Genomic DNA, 18,658 nt, shown 5'->3' with positions numbered 1-18,658 from the left:
ATCAGTTGTCGTCTGAGACATTATTAATGATGATAGGACAACATAAACTGTATCTTGGAAAGTCTACACGTTCTAGTTATCAGATTCACATGGAATTGTTGTGCAATTTAAATGTTTAAATATGAAACTATTTGTGAAAAGATGAAATGTAATTTTAGCTTCTAAATGAGAGACTTGTTTTCATAAGTGAACTATGCTCACACAGTGGCCCCGCTCAAGTGAACAGGCATTGGTTGTGAACTATGAAACACGCCCTTCTCTCCCCATGACAAATGCCCAATGACGAAAGTCAACCTCTTATGTTCCCGATGACATGAGGACTGCTGTCCATAGTTTAAAAAGGGCAAATTTCAACGTGGAGGTGACAATCGACACGCTGAAGGGATGAATTTCAACTTTACCAGCCAGAATATAGCATGAGCTTATGGTATTGCAACTTGGTATGAACTTTGAACTCTTGTTCACTAAAGATGTGATACATCCTGGCCGTCGCGTTATCAGCAGCAGCTGAATGACAGGGTACTACATCGAATCCGTTCTACCACCGAAAGACAGGGTACTACATCGTATCCGTTCTACCACCAGACGAACGACTACAACGTATCTGCTCAGAAATACTCTTCAAAGGACAAGGGAGATCTCTGCTGTGCAACCTAGCCTTCCATCTTCGACCAATCTATCGAAGCGCTGCTCAGAGTAAATATATTTCTTGAATTTTCCTTTTCCGAATGGGCAGTTATTTAGAATGCATACAATTCTGTATTTACGATAGCATAGCTTCATAAGATCAGATAGAGACCCAATCCTTTTGTTTCTCATTCTTCCACGCACTTTCATTCAAACCCAACCCCCTTTCTTTGTGTAACCAGCCGTCATATCGGTTTCGTCCACTAGGGATGTTTCCTTTTATGACATAATTAGTCGTCAATGTATGATCCATCCTGTGTATATGTAATTCTGTGGGACTATTTAGGTATTTTGTAAATAAATGATGAATCCAAATTTTGTATTGCAGATTCAACTTGTTAGCCAGGGTTCGTGAAGATAACCAAGAATTTACAACTTTCAGATGAGACTGAATAAGGTGACGATTAATAATTGACTGCTATTGATATAAAAGATTACCAGGTCTTTAAGAGTTTATTCGGAAGACAACAGCTCTATAAACATTCTTTCGTGGTGCCCCGACTTCTTAGTTAATTACATTTGCATGATTAGTTTAATCAGGTAATATTAATTACAGAGAATTGATTTTATAAAATAGCATGTCATGTCATTTAATCCATAGTAAAGACACAACAATACTATATTTCCACACTAAATACATGCACTAAGATAAACATGGTCAACACCTGGGCTGCTTTCAAAAACTATCATGATAGTCCACCCTGCCACACGGCTAGCATATATATAACATTGCAAATGGTTTTGAAAGAACTGTTCTATCATTCAGTAAGTTCCGTTGCCATACGTAGCAAAACGTTAAGACCAACTGAACGTACCCCCGGTGTTTTAAAAGCCTAGCATATGCATAGTGCATTCATACCCTTGGCTGACGCCTACAGCTAGACCTGCTGCCACCAATACTGGTGAAGCAGACAACATCCCTAGTCCTGCTGCGGCTAGACCGCCGTACGCTGCCAGTTTACAGTAAAACGTAATATCGCTGATCTTTCTCTGAGCCTCTTCATAGTCAGCACTGGTGTAGTGTTCTCCTCCGTTGTCCTCCTCCACCATCTCCTCGATCTTCTCCAGCAGCTCTCTAACCTGAGTGTTGTCTTTTCTCTTGTCATTGATTAGGGAGTGATATCTGCCCCCACAGATATTGATGAGTCTCCGTAACTCTTTGCTCTGAGCAAGAAACCCTTTGACTGATTTCCCCTTCAGTTGATCTCCATGTGTGAACAGCAAGATGGTGTACATTGAGGCATCTTCTCCAAAGTTCTCTTGGATCCACTTCACAGTGTTCCTCTCCTCCTCTGTGAACCTCCCCAGTCTGATCACCAGCAGGAACACATGGGGTCCTGGGACTGACATGTAGATGGCCTTTTCTATTTCTCTTTTTATCTCTTCTTTAGACATTGTTGTGTCATAGAGTCCCGGGGTGTCGATGACATCAATCTTCCTCCCATCCACCACTCCACTCTGTTTCTCACTCTGTGCAGTCACAGACACTGGAGACGCCTCCACTTTAAACACCTCCCTCCCCAGGATGGTGTTTCCTGTTGTACTCTTCCCTGATCCAGTCTTCCCCACCAGAACTATCCTCAGGTCAGAGAGCTGCCCTGAAACTGGAAACAGACAAGAAGTGTTTGAGATGATAATTTTCAGTAGCCATTTATCAAGACACTATGTGTTCCTGCACAGTATGTGTGTGTGTGTACCTTGGCATTGACCAGTGAGTGTCAACAGGAACAGAATCTTCAGAATCCTTCCTGTCCCTTGTTCCATCTCTACTACTGCAGCCAATCAAAAACATGGAAACAGACAATGACCTCATTACAAAATACAAAGTCCACATTTCTTCAGTGACTCATCCAAAGCTTTTGGCCAAGTTCCAACGTTATCACGCCCTGACCTTAGATTTCTCTGTTTTCTATATATTTTGGTTAGGTCAGGGTGTGACTAGGGTGGGTATGCTAGTTTTTGTATTGTCTAGGGTTTTTGTATGTCTTGGCTTTTGTAGGTCTAGGGTTTTTTGTATGTTTATGTTGGCCTGATATGGTTACCAATCAGAGACCACTGTTTATCGTTGTCTCTGATTGGGGATCAAATTTAGGTAGCCATTTCCCTTTGGTGTTTGTAGGATCTTGTTCTATGTTTAGTTGACTGTCTGCACTATTCATATAGCTTCACGTTTCGTTCGATTGTTTGTAGTTTTGTTAGTTGAGTTTCAGTTATTAAATATCATGTGGAATTCTACTCCCGCTGCGCCTTGGTCTCATCTTCGTGACGAACGTTCACAGATGAGGAGAGAAATTATTAATTTTTTCAGCTATTTGACTTCTAAACAATAAAAACTATAAGACTATAAACTATAAAAAGAGTAATGATATGCGGTACAACTGTTGTAAAACACAGTACATTCCCTAAAATAAGTAGTGATATGCTGTATAACTGTGGATAAACACAGTCCTTAACAACGTAGCCTACATCAGGTGAACATAATGTGCTCATATGGGGCGTATCAAATGACATTCTAAACATGGTTATTATTCTACCGCTGCCTGTCTGCTGCTGTTAAGACCAGATAGACCAGTTAGAGGTCGTGTTCCATTACCATCAAACATCACATCTACTGTGTTGACAGACAGGAACAGTTCAGACAATAATTAAGTGGAATCAGTATAACTGAAACCAGTACTAAATGTGTAAATCAGGAGGTGTCAGAACACAAAGCATAGTGTTCCTCTGTTCCTCTGCTCAGATGTTGCTGACACCAGATCTTACAACACCTGGATAGGTATTTTATATATCAGCTAACCACATCATGTGTCTATCAGTCATCCATTGGTTGATACATGCAACCTCTAAGCAGTTTGACCTTAGTCAGTACTGACAAAAAACCTGCAGGTGTGTCCCAAGGTACAGTATACTCACAGCAACAACCTGCTATAAGACGGCAGTTGACCCAAGGTACAGTATACTGCACTATCTCTGCACTAAACAAGGTACAGTATACTGCACTATCTCTGCACTAAACAAGGTACAGTATACTGCACTATCTCTGCACTAAACAAGGTACAGTATACTGCACTATCTCTGCACTAAACAAGGTACAGTATACTGCACTATCTCTGCACTAAACAAGGTACAGTATACTGCACTATCTCTACACTAAACAAGGTACAGTATACTGCACTATCTCTGCACTAAACAAGGTACAGTATACTGCACTATCTCTGCACTAAACAAGATACGGTATACTGCACTATCTCTACACTAAACAAGGTACAGTATACTGCACTATCTCTGCACTAAACAAGGTACAGTATACTGAACTATCTCTACACTAAACTAGGTACAGTATACTGCACTATCTCTGCACTAAACAAGGTACAGTATACTGCACTAATCACAGTATACTGCACTATCTCTGCACTAAACAAGGTACAGTATACTGCACTATCTCTGCACTAAACAAGATACAGTATACTGCACTATCTCTGCACTAAACAAGATACAGTATACTGCACTATCTCTGCACTAAACAAGGTACAGTATACTGCACTATCTCTACACTAAACAAGGTACAGTATACTGCACTATCTCTGCACTAAACAAGGTACAGTATACTGCACTATCTGCACTAAACAAGGTACAGTATCTCTGCACTAAACAAGATACAGTATACTGCACTATCTCTGCCCTAAACAAGATACAGTATACTGCACTATCTTTGCACTAAACAAGGTACAGTATACTGCACTATCTGCAATAAACAAGGTAGAGTATACTGCACTATCTCTGCACTAAACAAGATACAGTATACTGCACTATATCTGCACTAAAAAATATACAGTATACTGCACTAAACAAGATACAGTATACTGCACTATCTCTGCACTACTCAATGTACAGTATACTGCACTAAACAAGATACAGTATACTGCACTATCTCTGCACTTAACAAGATACAGTATACTGCACTATCTGCACTAAACAAGGTAGAGTATACTGCACTATCTCTGCACTAATCAAGGTACAATATACTGCACTAAACAAGATACAGTATACTGCACTATCTCTGCACTAAACAAGATACAGTATACTGCACTATCTCTGCACTAATCAAGGTACAGTATACTGCACTAATCAAGGTACAGTATACTGCACTATCTCTGCACTAAACAAGATACAGTATACTGCACTATCTCTGCACTAAACAAGATACAGTATACTGCACTATCTCTGCACTAAACAAGGTACAGTATACTGCACTATCTCTGCACTAAACAAGGTACAGTATACTGCACTATCTCTGCACTAAACAAGGTACAGTATACTGCACTATCTCTGCACTAAACAAGATACAGTATACTGCACTATCTCTGCACTAAACAAGGTACAGTATACTGCACTATCTCTGCACTAAACAAGGTACAGTATACTGCACTATCTCTGCACTAAACAAGATACAGTATACTGCACTATCTCTGCACTAAACAAGGTACAGTATACTGCACTATCTCTGCACTAAACAAGGTACAGTATACTGCACTATCTCTGCACTAAACAAGGTACAGTATACTGCACTATCTCTGCACTAATCAAGGTACAGTATACTGCACTATCTCTGCACTAATCAAGGTACAGTATACTGCACTATCTCTGCACTAATCAAGGTACAGTATACTGCACTATCTCTGCACTAAACAAGGTACAGTATACTGCACTATCTCTGCACTAAACAAGGTACAGTATACTGCACTATCTCTGCACTAATCAAGGTACAGTATACTGCACTATCTCTGCACTAATCAAGGTACAGTATACTGCACTATCTCTGCACTAATCAAGGTACAGTATACTGCACTATCAAGGTACAGTATCTCTGCACTAATCAAGGTACAGTATACTGCACTATCTCTGCACTAATCAAGGTACAGTATACTGCACTATCTCTGCACTAATCAAGGTACAGTATACTGCACTATCTCTGCACTAATCAAGGTACAGTATACTGCACTATCTCTGCACTAATCAAGGTACAGTATACTGCACTATCTCTGCACTAAACAAGGTACAGTATACTGCACTATCTCTGCACTAATCAAGGTACAGTATACTGCACTATCTCTGCACTAATCAAGGTACAGTATACTGCACTATCTCTGCACTAAACAAGGTACAGTATACTGCACTATCTCTGCACTAATCAAGGTACAGTATACTGCACTATCTCTGCACTAATCAAGGTACAGTATACTGCACTATCTCTGCACTAATCAAGGTACAGTATACTGCACTATCTCTGCACTAATCAAGGTACAGTATACTGCACTATCTCTGCACTAATCAAGGTACAGTATACTGCACTATCTCTGCACTAAACAAGGTACAGTATACTGCACTATCTCTGCACTAAACAAGGTACAGTATACTGCACTATCTCTGCACTAAACAAGGTACAGTATACTGCACTATCTCTGCACTAAACAAGGTACAGTATACTGCACTATCTCTGCACTAAACAAGGTACAGTATACTACACTATCTCTGCACTAATCAAGGTACAGTATACTGCACTATCTCTGCACTAAACAAGGTACAGTATACTGCACTATCTCTGCACTAAACAAGGTACAGTATACTACACTATCTCTGCACTAATCAAGGTACAGTATACTGCACTATCTCTGCACTAAACAAGATACAGTATACTGCACTATCTCTGCACTAATCAAGGTACAGTATACTGCACTATCTCTGCACTAATCAAGGTACAGTATACTGCACTATCTCTGCACTAATCAAGGTACAGTATACTGCACTATCTCTGCACTAAACAAGGTACAGTATACTGCACTATCTCTGCACTAAACAAGGTACAGTATACTGCACTATCTCTGCACTAAACAAGGTACAGTATACTGCACTATCTCTGCACTAAACAAGGTACAGTATACTGCACTATCTCTGCACTAAACAAGGTACAGTATACTGCACTATCTCTGCACTAATCAAGGTACAGTATACTGCACTATCTCTGCACTAAACAAGGTACAGTATACTGCACTATCTCTGCACTAAACAAGGTACAGTATACTACACTATCTCTGCACTAATCAAGGTACAGTATACTGCACTATCTCTGCACTAAACAAGATACAGTATACTGCACTATCTCTGCACTAAACAAGGCACAGCATCAAGATACAGTATACTACACTATCTCTAATCAAGATACACTAATCAAGGTACAGTATACTGCACTATCTCTACACTAAACAAGGTACAGTATACTACACTATCTCTGCACTAATCAAGGTACAGTATACTACACTATCTCTGCACTAAACAAGGTACAGTATACTGCACTATCTCTGCACTAAACAAGGTACAGTATACTGCACTATCTCTGCACTAAACAAGGTACAGTATACTACACTATCTCTGCACTAATCAAGGTACAGTATACTGCACTATCTCTGCACTAAACAAGGTACAGTATACTGCACTATCTCTGCACTAAACAAGGTACAGTATACTACACTATCTCTGCACTAATCAAGGTACAGTATACTGCACTATCTCTGCACTAAACAAGGTACAGTATACTACACTATCTCTGCACTAATCAAGGTACAGTATACTACACTATCTCTGCACTAATCAAGGTACAGTATACTACACTATCTCTGCACTAATCAAGGTAAATGTTTCAGGTGAAAGTCTAACCATTCTTCTCCTTTCACTGTTCTACGATATTAAAATGTGTATAAATACAAACATACTGTAATGTTTGTTTATTTACACATAAATATGATTATTGATTGATTATGATGATGATTCTGATTATTTACACAAATATTAACAGACCTGTTATCAATAAAATGTCTACTTAATATTGTGCTACAGTTATTCAAGTACTGTAGAGTAGATTGTTGTACAACAATTAATTAGTAAGGTAGTTAAGTTGAATACTCACTTTTAGTGTTGCACGGATCTGTATATTGTTGTTCCCTGTTGTCACAGAGACCTGAAGCAGTGGTTCTGCTGGTTTTGCTTAGCAGATGCCCCAGATGGGTGGAGATTTACCTCGAACCAATGGAATGGTCTAAAACTCATGCAAAACTAAAGTGCTGCACCTTACAATACCATTGTGCTGCAGTTTACATTCTGTTAAGTTTCATTTCCCCAGCACCTACTCAATTCTAGCCAATGAGAGAATATTGCTAGGCAAACATTATTCTACTCAGGATAGGCTAAATCTGAATTTTGATTGGGTATCGGCTGTTCAACCTTGGCTGCTTGCCAGAATCATAAGATAGGCCACATCTTTGGATGAAATGAAATGTGTTGGACACATAGAAGTCTCCTTCTGGGGAAAAAAAAGGTTAAAAATGTATTTTGAATTGTAACTGTATACTGTAGTTGTAACTAACCTGGTCCCAGATCTGTTTCTGCTCTGTCCAACTCCATAGAGTACCACAGTATGTCACAATACCCATAAAACCCAGCTGTCAAACAGGGAAACGGTTCCAATCATTTTTCCACCATTCATTTTTCACATAGAGGATTTTAGAAACACTTAAAATGGTAACACTATACGGTCATAACCGTGTCAAAATATGTCTTAATGTAAGGAGTTTCCTCCTCTTCTTCCGAAGAGGAGAGGCGAAACGGATCAGAGGACCAATACGCGGCGTGGTAATTTTCCATGGTACTTTTTTAATGCGTAAAGGTACACATGAACAAACTAACAAAAAAAAACAAGAAATGTGAAACTCAAACAGTCCTATCTGGTGCACACACAGAGACAGGAACAATCACCCACAAACACACAGTGAAACCCAGGCCACCTAAGTATGATTCTCAATCAGAGACAACTAATGACACCTGCCTCTGATTGAGAACCATACTAGGCCGAAACATAGAAATAACCACAACATAGAAAAACAAACAGACTGCCCACCCAACTCACGCCCTGACCATACTAACTAAATACAAAAACACAGGAAATAAAGGTCAGAACGTGACAGTACCCCCAAGGTGCGGACTCCGGCCGCAAAACCTTGACCTATAGGGGAGGGTCTGGGTGGGCATCTGTCCGCGGTGGCGGTTCTGGCGCGGGACGCGGACCCCACTTCACCATTGTCTTTGTCCGCCTTATTGTCCGCCTCCGTGGCCTTCTCACCATGGCAACCCCTCTCAATGACCCCACTGGACAGAGGGGCAGCTCGGGACAGAGGGGCAGAAGCTCTGGACAGAGGGGCAGGGGCTCTGGCGCCTCTGGGCTGAGGGGCTCCGGCAGCGGCGCCGGACAGGCGGGGGCTCCGGCAGCGGCGCCGGACAGGCGGGAGGCTCCGGCAGTGGCGCCGGACAGGCGGGAGGCTCCGGCAGCGGCGCCCGGACAGGCGGGAGGCTCCGGCAGCGGCGCCGGGCAGGCGGGACGCTCCGGCAACGGCGCAGGACAGGCGGGACGCTCCGGCAGCGGCGCCGGACAGGCGGGACGCTCCAGCAGCGGCGCCGGACAGGCGGGACGCTCCAGCAACGGCGCCGGACAGGCGGGAGGTTCCGGCAGTGGCGCCGGACAGGCGGGAGGCTCCGGCAGCGGCGCCGGACAGGCGGGAGGCTCCGGACAGGCGGGAGGCTCCGGCGGCGCGGGACAGGCGGGAGGCTCCGGCAGCGGCGCCGGACAGGCGGGACGCTCTGGCAGCGGCGCCGGACAGGCGGGACGCTCCGGCAGCGGCGCAGGACAGGCGGGACGCTCCGGCAGCGGCGCCGGACAGGCGGGACGCTCCGGCAGCGGCGCCGGACAGGCGGGAGCACCTGCAGGGAGGAGACTGAGAGACAGCCTGGTGCGTGGGGCTGCCACAGGAACTACCAGGCTGGGGAGACTTTCAGGAGGCTTGGTGTTAGGAGGAGCCTGAAAGACCGGGCTGTGGGGAGCACTGGAGCTCTGGTGCGCAACCTTGGCACCACTTCCCCAGGCTGGACAACTACTCGAGCCCGGACCCTCCAGAGTGCAGGCACAGGTTGAACCGGGCTGTGGGTAAGCACGGGAGATCTAGTGCTTACTACACGCACCTCTCCCCTAGGCTCCACTCCCACAGTTGCCCGGTACGAGCGGAGCGCAGGCAGAGGACGCACTGCACCCTCCCAGCGCCCGGAGACACAGCACGCAGAGCCGGCGCAGGATAACCTGGACCAAGACTGCGTACCGGCGACCAGACCCGCTGAGCAGGCACCATACGCCCTGACTCAATGCCCACACTCGCATGGCACTCTCGGGGCTGCCCTATAGCGCACCGGGCTATGGACACGCACTGGCGACACCGTGCGCTCAACCGCATAACACGGTGCCTGACCAGTAATGCGCTGCTTATCATAAGCACGAGGAGTGAGCTCAGGTCTGCTACCTGGCTTAGTACCACACCTCGTGTGCCCCCAAAAAAATTTGGGGCTGCCTCTCGTACCTGTCGCACTGCCGTGCTGGCTCCTCATATTGCCGCCGCTCAGCTTTCGCTGCCTCCAGCTCTGCTTTGGGGCTGCGATTTTCCCCAGCCCGTGCCCAGGGTCCCTCTCCGTTCAGTATCTGCTCCCATGTCCAGGAGTCCTGTGATGGTGGCCTCTGTTGTTGATGCTGCTGCTGCTGTCGTCGCTGTCCTTTACCACGTCGCTTGGTCCGATTTTGGTGGGTGATTCTGTAAGGAGTTTCCTCCTCTTCTTCCGAAGAGGAGAGGCGAAACGGATCAGAGGACCAATACGCGGCGTGGTAATTGTCCATGGTACTTTTTTAATGCGTAAAGGTACACATGAACAAACTAACAAAAAAAACAAGAAATGTGAAACTCAAACAGTCCTATCTGGTGCACACACAGAGACAGGAACAATCACCCACAAACACACAGTGAAACCCAGGCCACCTAAGTATGATTCTCAATCAGAGACAACTAATGACACCTGCCTCTGATTGAGAACCATACTAGGCCGAAACATAGAAATAACCACAACATAGAAAAACAAACAGACTGCCCACCCAACTCACGCCCTGACCATACTAACTAAATACAAAAACACAGGAAATAAAGGTCAGAACGTGACAGTACCCCCCCCCCCAAAGGTGCAGACTCCGGCCGCAAAACCTTGACCTATAGGGGAGGGTCTGGGTGGGCATCTGTCCGCGGTGGCGGTTCTGGCGCGGGACGCGGACCCCACTTCACCATTGTCTTTGTCCGCCTTATTGTCCGCCTCCGTGGCCTTCTCACCATGGCAACCCCTCTCAATGACCCCACTGGACAGAGGGGCAGCTCGGGACAGAGGGGCAGAAGCTCTGGACAGAGGGGCAGGGGCTCTGGCGCCTCTGGGCTGAGGGGCTCCGGCAGCGGCGCCGGACAGGCGGGAGGCTCCGGCAGCGGCGCCGGACAGGCGGGAGGCTCCGGCAGTGGCGCCGGACAGGCGGGAGGCTCCAGCAGCGGCGCCGGACAGGCGGGACGCTCCAGCAGCGGCGCCGGACAGGCGGGACGCTCCAGCAACGGCGCCGGACAGGCGGCAGGTTCCGGCAGTGGCGCCGGACAGGCGGGAGGCTCCGGCAGCGGCGCCGGACAGGCGGGAGGCTCCGACAGGCGGGAGGCTCCGGCAGCGGCGCCGGACAGGCGGGAGGCTCCGGCAGCGGCGCCGGACAGGCGGGACGCTCCGGCAACGGCGCCGGACAGGCGGGAGGCTCCGGCAGCGGCGCCGGACAGGCGGGACGCTCTGGCAGCGGCGCAGGACAGGCGGGACGCTCCGGCAGCGGCGCCGGACAGGCGGGACGCTCCGGCAGCGGCGCCGGACAGGCGGGAGCACCTGCAGGGAGGAGACTGAGAGACAGCCTGGTGCGTGGGGCTGCCACAGGAACTACCAGGCTGGGGAGACTTTCAGGAGGCTTGGTGTTAGGAGGAGCCTGAAAGACCGGGCTGTGGGGAGCACTGGAGCTCTGGTGCGCAACCTTGGCACCACTTCCCCAGGCTGGACAACTACTCGAGCCCGGACCCTCCAGAGTGCAGGCACAGGTTGAACCGGGCTGTGGGTAAGCACGGGAGATCTAGTGCTTACTACACGCACCTCTCCCCTAGGCTCCACTCCCACAGTTGCCCGGTACGAGCGGAGCGCAGGCAGAGGACGCACTGCACCCTCCCAGCGCCCCGGAGACACAGCACGCAGAGCCGGCGCAGGATAACCTGGACCAAGACTGCGTACCGGCGACCAGACCCGCTGAGCAGGCACCATACGCCCTGACTCAATGCCCACACTCGCATGGCACTCTCGGGGGGCTGCCCTATAGCGCACCGGGCTATGGACACGCACTGGCGACACTGTGCGCTCAACCGCATAACACGGTGCCTGACCAGTAATGCGCTGCTTATCATAAGCACGAGGAGTGAGCTCAGGTCTGCTACCTGGCTTAGTACCACACCTCGTGTGCCCCCCCCCAAAAAAAATTTGGGGCTGCCTCTCGTACCTGTCGCACTGCCGTGCTGGCTCCTCATATTGCCGCCGCTCAGCTTTCGCTGCCTCCAGCTCTGCTTTGGGGCTGCGATTTTCCCCAGCCCGTGCCCAGGGTCCCTCTCCGTTCAGTATCTGCTCGCATGTCCAGGAGTCCTGTGATGGTGGCCTCTGTTGTTGATGCTGCTGCTGCTGTCGTCGCTGTCCTTTACCACGCCGCTTGGTCCGATTTTGGTGGGTGATTCTGTAAGGAGTTTCCTCCTCTTCTTCCGAAGAGGAGAGGCGAAACGGATCAGAGGACCAATACGCGGCGTGGTAATTGTCCATGGTACTTTTTTAATGCGTAAAGGTACACATGAACAAACTAACAAAAAAAAACAAGAAATGTGAAACTCAAACAGTCCTATCTGGTGCACACACAGAGACAGGAACAATCACCCACAAACACACAGTGAAACCCAGGCCACCTAAGTATGATTCTCAATCAGAGACAACTAATGACACCTGCCTCTGATTGAGAACCATGCTAGGCCAAAACATAGAAATAACCACAACATAGAAAAACAAACATAGACTGCCCACCCAACTCACGCCCTGACCATACTAACTAAATACAAAAACACAGGAAATAAAGGTCAGAACGTGACACTTAAAACTGACATAACCTGTCACAATATGGTCATTACACTGTCATGACACATATATTTAGACCTATTGTGACATATCTTAAATTATTTTATGGTTGGTTATGACACCTACATAAGAGTCAGAACCCACAGAACCTACCACTGTAGTTATTTTATGGTTGGTTATGACACCTACATAAGAGTCAAACCCCACAGAACCTACCACTGTAGTTATTTTATGGTTGGTTATGACACCTACATAAGTCAGAACCCACAGAACCTACCACTGTAGTTATTTTATGGCTGGTTATGACACCTACATAAGAGTCAGAACCCACAGAACCTACCACTGTAGTTATTTTATGGTTGGTTATGACACTTACTTAAGATTAAGATGAAAAAGACTGTTTTCTCTCAGCATCATGACAAAATGTTTAAAATAGCATTACAATAGCTGCAAGTAGAGTTGCAATTCAACGGCTCAGACACGAGAGGTATGTGGCAGGGTCTACAGTCAATCAAGGACTACAAAAAAAACAGCCCCGTCGCTGACCCCGATGTCTTGCTCCCAGACAAACTAAACAACTTCTTTGATCGCTCTGAGGACAATACAGTGCCACCGACATGGCCCGCTACCAAAACCTGCGGGCTCTCCACCGCAGCCAACGTAAAATATTTATACTTGTTAACCATCGCAAGGCTGCCGGCCCAGAACGCAACCCTAGCCGTGTCCTCAGAGCATGTGCAGACCAGCTGGCTGGTGAGTTCACAGACATATTCAATCAATCCCTATCCCAGTCTGCTGTTCCCACATGCTTCAAAAGGGCCACCATTGTTCCTGTTCACAAGAAAGCTATGGTAACTGAGCTAAACGACTACCGCCCCGTAGCACTCACTTCCGTCATCATGAAGTGCTTTGAGAGACTAGTCAAGGACCATATCACCTCCACCCTACCTGACACCCTAGACCCACTCCAATTTGCTCATCGCCCCAATAGGTCCACAGACGATGCAATTCGCAATCACACTGCCCTAACCCATCTGGACAAGAGGAATACCTATGTAAGAATGCTGTTCATCGACTACAGCTCATCATTTAACACCACAGTACCCTCCAAACTCGTCATTAAGCTCGGGACCCTGGGTCTCAACCAAGCCCTGTGCAACTAGGTCCTGGACTTCCTGACGGGACGCCCCCAGGTGGTGAGGGTAGGAAACAACAATCTCCACCCGGCTGATCCTCAACACGGGGGACCACAAGGGTGCGTTCTCAGCCCTCTCCCGTACTCCCTGTTCACCCATAACTGCGTGGCCATGCACACGTCCAAAATAATCATCAAGTTTGCAGACGACACTACAGTGGTAGGCTTGATTACCAACAACAACGAGACAGCCTACAGGGAGGAGGTGAGGGCCCTCAGAGTGTGGTGTCAGGAAAATAACCTCAAAGAGTAGCACTTAAAGCTGGAGAACAACTGGTCTTCACAGCACAGTACAATAACATACTGTAACTCACTGATCTCACAATGGCAAGCATATAGCTTGCGTTTTCTTGATAAATGATTTGGTAACCGTTTACTTGACACCCAGCATCATAACACGTTATGACGTTATGACATGTTCACAAACAATCGCAAAATTCAATAATATATAGAACTTTTCTGCACTGGTATATAAGATTTTTCGAGGCCTTGCTCACAATTCATTCTGTGGCAGCACAATGACCAAACAATATGCTGTATGTGAAGCTCTTGATCACATCTTTGATCATTAAATTGGTGAGGAGGAAAGTCCTTGTTAAACTTCGACACAAAGTGGTCTGTGATTAATAGCACTATGTTTCTTCTGAGGAGGGTTAAGGATGGCTAACTGATAAATTATGATTTAAAAAATATATTATTGTCATTATTATAGAATTATTCAAGACAAAATTAAGAAATGTCTTGCTCAACTAGGCTTCCTGCAAAATGGCGGGCAGCCGCCAGCAGGCTCAACACAACCTCTGTCCACGACTAGGGGCTGATCCTGACGGGAGGATCAGCCCCCAAAGATATTCAGAATTATGAGTGTTTTGCTTTAGAATCTCTATATAAAAACGTGGTAACTTCCTGTGGTTGTCACGACTAGTCAAGGTGGGTGGAATCAGGTGCAGAGAGCAAATAGTGAAATAGAGGTTTATTCTCCGGTGAACAAAAATAAACACGGACAACCCAAAAATACAAACAGGGTGAAAATATCCAAAACAGGAATAACAGACAAACCGGAGAAATAAAACACAAAAACACCGACAGCCGAAAACGAAATGACAAAAACAAACAATCCCGCACAAAACAAGGGCGGGACAACCTACATATTATACAGATACTAATTAACTAACACACAGGTGAAAACAATCAGACAAAACCAACAGATAACCGAAAAGGGATCGGTAGTGGGTAATAGGACGGTGACGACGACCGCCGAGCACAGCCTGAACGGGCAGGAGAGCCAACCTCGGCAGAAGTCGTGACAGTGGTATCCTGCTCTCTCTGAAATCTAAATCATACAGGTCTGCGTGCTGTTATTACAGCGCTGGGTCTCTGTCTTTCATTCACACCGGATGGAACAGATATACAGATACTTTACTTGTCTGATACACCGCCTGCATGATACACCGCCTGCATGATACACCGCCTGCATGATACACCGTCCGCATATTACACCGCCCGCATGATACACTGCCTGCATGATACACCGCCTGCATGATACACTGCCTGCATGATACACTGCCTGCATGATACACTGCCTGCATGATACACTACCTGCATGATACACTGCCTGCATGATACACCGCCTGCATGATACACCGCCTGCATGATACACTGCCTGCATGATACACTGCCTGCATGATACACCGCCTGCATGATACACCGCCTGCATGATACACCGCCTGCATGATACACTGCCTGCATGATACACTGCCTGCATGCATGATACACCGCCTGCATGATACACTGCCTGCATGATACACCGCCTGCATGATACACCGCCTGCATGACACACCGCCTGCATGATACACCGCCTGCATGATACACTGCCTGCATGATACACTGCCTGCATGATACACTGCCTGCATGATACACTGCCTGTCTGATACACTGCCTGTCTGATACACCGCCTGTCTGATACACCGCCTGTCTGATACACCGCATGTCTGATACACCGCATGTCTGATACACTGCCTGTCTGATACACCGCCTGTCTGATACACCGCCTGTCTGATACACTGCCTGTCTGATACACTGCCTGTCTGATACACCGCCTGTCTGATACACTGCCTGTCTGATACACTGCCTGTCTGATACACCGCCTGTCTGATACACTGCCTGTCTGATACACCGCCTGTCTGATACACCGCCTGTCTGATACACCGCCTGTCTGATACACCGCCTGCATGATACTCCACCAGCAAGGCATGGCCTTCTTTCTCTGGGCACCACTTTGGTAATACATTATTGAGCCAGAGACCAGCAAGGCATGTCCTTCTTTCTCTGGGCACCACTTTGGTAATACATTATTGAGCCAGAGACCAGCAAGGCATGGCCTTCTTTCTCTGGGCACCACTTTGGTAATACATTATTGAGCCAGAGACCAGCAAGGCATGGCCTTCTTTCTCTGGGCACCACTTTGGTAATACATTATTGAGCCAGAGACCAGCAAGGCATGGCCTTCTTTCTCTGGGCACCACTTTGGTAATACATTATTGAGCCAGAGACCAGCAAGGCATGGCCTTCTTTCTCTGGGCACCACTTTGGTAATACATTATTGAGCCAGAGACCAGCAAGGCATGGCCTTCTTTCTCTGGGCACCACTTTGGTAATACATTATTGAGCCAGAGACCAGCAAGGCATGGCCTTCTTTCTCTGGGCACCACTTTGGTAATACATTATTGAGCCAGAGACCAGCAAGGCATGGCCTTCTTTCTCTGGGCACCACTTTGGTAATACATTATTGAGCCAGAGACCAGCAAGGCATGGCCTTCTTTCTCTGGGCACCACTTTGGTAATACATTATTGAAAATGGCTTTTTCTTCATAAAAAACACATTTTATTTATTGTATTTTTTACTTTACACTAAATTAATGAATTATGTGTTTACTTGGCTGCCTTCATGGTTTGTCTCTGTCTGTCTGTCTGTCTGTCTGTCTGTCTGTCTGTCTGTCTGTCTGTCTGTCTGTCTGTCTGTCTGTCTGTCTGTCTGTCTGTCTGTCTGTATTTTTGTCTGTATTGCTCTCATGTCTTCCTCTGTGCTTTCATCATGGTCGTCGGTCAGTCGGTTGGTCAGTCGGTCATTATTAAAATAATGTTATCATTATACACAATCACCTGACCGGTGCTGCCAATAACAACTATGTCACAACAACTGAATAAATAATAAATAAATAAATAAATAAATAACAAGACATTATAAAGTCAAAGATGTCTGACTCACCTAATCAGTGAGATGGGTGTGCCTGTCTCTTGAACACCAGCATGTCAAACATCGGAGGGAAGGAGGAGAGGGACATTCTCACGGTGTTTTCAACCGACGGTCTGCTGACATATTTAGATGTTGTTCCAGCAGGAGAGGAGAAGCTGGTCTCCCAGAAGTAGAATGAAAGGGAAGTAACATCTTCACCGCCAACTGAGTTGTGGGTTTTCTCCACTGCTGAACAGCCAGAATGTGGAAAGGCGCATCTCATTAAAACTAGTGTGCATGCATTGGTCACAGGACAGCTCCAATAGTTAATCCTCTAGAACCGGTGACAAGCTGTGATGCCCCGTAAACATTGCGATGTATTTTGAATCTTGCCCTGCTACTGAACTGACAAGCGCAGTGTTTGTAACGCAAGATAGAGATTTTGGGAGATTGTAAAATGTGACTTTTTCGTTTAAGAAAGGATAAATATATTGTTTCAGATGATAAAACATGTTTTGTACAGTTACTTTTGATTTAATTTGTTTCTCTAACTTCATAGCAAGTCAAGCTATCTTGCAGGGTCAAAGTATGCGAAGTCCGACTCGCAACAAAGCCTTCAACCACAAGGGGGCTTTCCATTCCATCCACGTCCCCATTGAAATGCATGACATCCGGCGCAAGGTAACGGAGTGCTTATGGGTAATGTGAACAATGCTTGAGTCTATTTAGTGCTGGTGAACAGATTACGCATTCACTGCTTTCCCTGGCGTGGATCAGATTGTGAAGGAAATTCATTTTTGAATTTGACCAGATGTGATCCCATCTATTTATGCAAATTATCCATATCCACATCACCCTGGTCATGTGATCCAAATCCACAACACCTTCGTCAGTCAGAGTTGAGAATAGGGGGAAAATATTTAAAATATCTCCAGACACCCCGTTTTTCTTCAAATCTGCAAATATTGTATATAAAAGAAGTTGAGCTACATTTGAAATGTCTCATCTAATTGAATTGCCAACTAATTTGAAGCACAGGCTCTGTCTAAAACCTAAGATTCAGTATCATCTGCCATATCCTGGATCTGATACAAGACAGTGTCATTGGACAGTGGGATTTCCCCTTTTCCCTTTGGACTTCAATGCACAACACATCAGCTGTATGTGACCAGGAGAAAAAAACCTTTCCAAGCCAAACTGCTACACACAGACTACATCGTTGTCACCATATCAGCTAAAGTAACATCATAGTTAACATAGCTAATAGAACTAACGTGTTAGTAAACCGGCTACAATCATGCAGTAATGTTACAGTGTACAGTCAGTAAGCAGTTTAGCACTTACACCGTTGGGTCCCGGTGGCAATAAATGAGTAAAAACCAAAAGCTTACCTTAGAAGAGTTGCAGTGTTGAGTTGGATAATCATAGCCAGCTAGCTAACATAG

At 46.3% G+C, this 18,658-nt stretch overlaps 1 protein-coding gene and 1 long non-coding RNA gene across 3 annotated transcripts; one reads left to right on the top strand and one right to left on the bottom strand.

Moving 5' to 3' along the window:
- Positions 1-1,114: 1,114 nt before the first annotated feature.
- Positions 1,115-7,787, bottom strand: LOC127926648 (GTPase IMAP family member 7-like). Its single transcript, XM_052512134.1, has 3 exons — positions 7,652-7,787; positions 2,385-2,459; positions 1,115-2,291 (listed from the first exon to the last, which is right to left on the bottom strand). The coding sequence occupies exons 2-3, from the start codon at positions 2,449-2,451 to the stop codon at positions 1,513-1,515; spliced, it is 846 nt and encodes a 281-aa protein (XP_052368094.1). The 5' UTR covers positions 2,452-2,459; positions 7,652-7,787; the 3' UTR covers positions 1,115-1,512.
- LOC127926649 (uncharacterized) lies at positions 6,035-7,644 on the top strand. 2 transcript variants are annotated; one of them, XR_008124780.1, is made up of 4 exons: positions 6,035-6,338; positions 6,689-6,793; positions 7,026-7,235; positions 7,271-7,644. It is a non-coding gene; the product is annotated as an uncharacterized LOC127926649 (long non-coding RNA). The 2 variants fall into 2 exon arrangements; XR_008124779.1 differs by having other exon boundaries at positions 7,026-7,644.
- Positions 7,788-18,658: the final 10,871 nt, after the last annotated feature.

Source organism: Oncorhynchus keta, unplaced genomic scaffold, assembly GCF_023373465.1.
Source record: "Oncorhynchus keta strain PuntledgeMale-10-30-2019 unplaced genomic scaffold, Oket_V2 Un_contig_8024_pilon_pilon, whole genome shotgun sequence".
NCBI lineage: Eukaryota > Metazoa > Chordata > Actinopteri > Salmoniformes > Salmonidae > Oncorhynchus > Oncorhynchus keta.
The sequence above is the reverse complement of the archived record's forward strand: the minus strand, read 5'-3'. Positions and strand labels throughout refer to the sequence as shown.

Coding starts and splice junctions, on each gene's coding strand:
- LOC127926648 (XM_052512134.1), bottom strand. CDS start 2,451: ATGGAACAAGGGACAGGAAGGATTCTGAAGATTCTGTTCCTGTTGACA. Junction 2,292..2,384: donor ACTCACTGGTCAATGCCAAG/GTACACACACAC, acceptor GTCTGTTTCCAG/TTTCAGGGCAGCTCTCTGAC.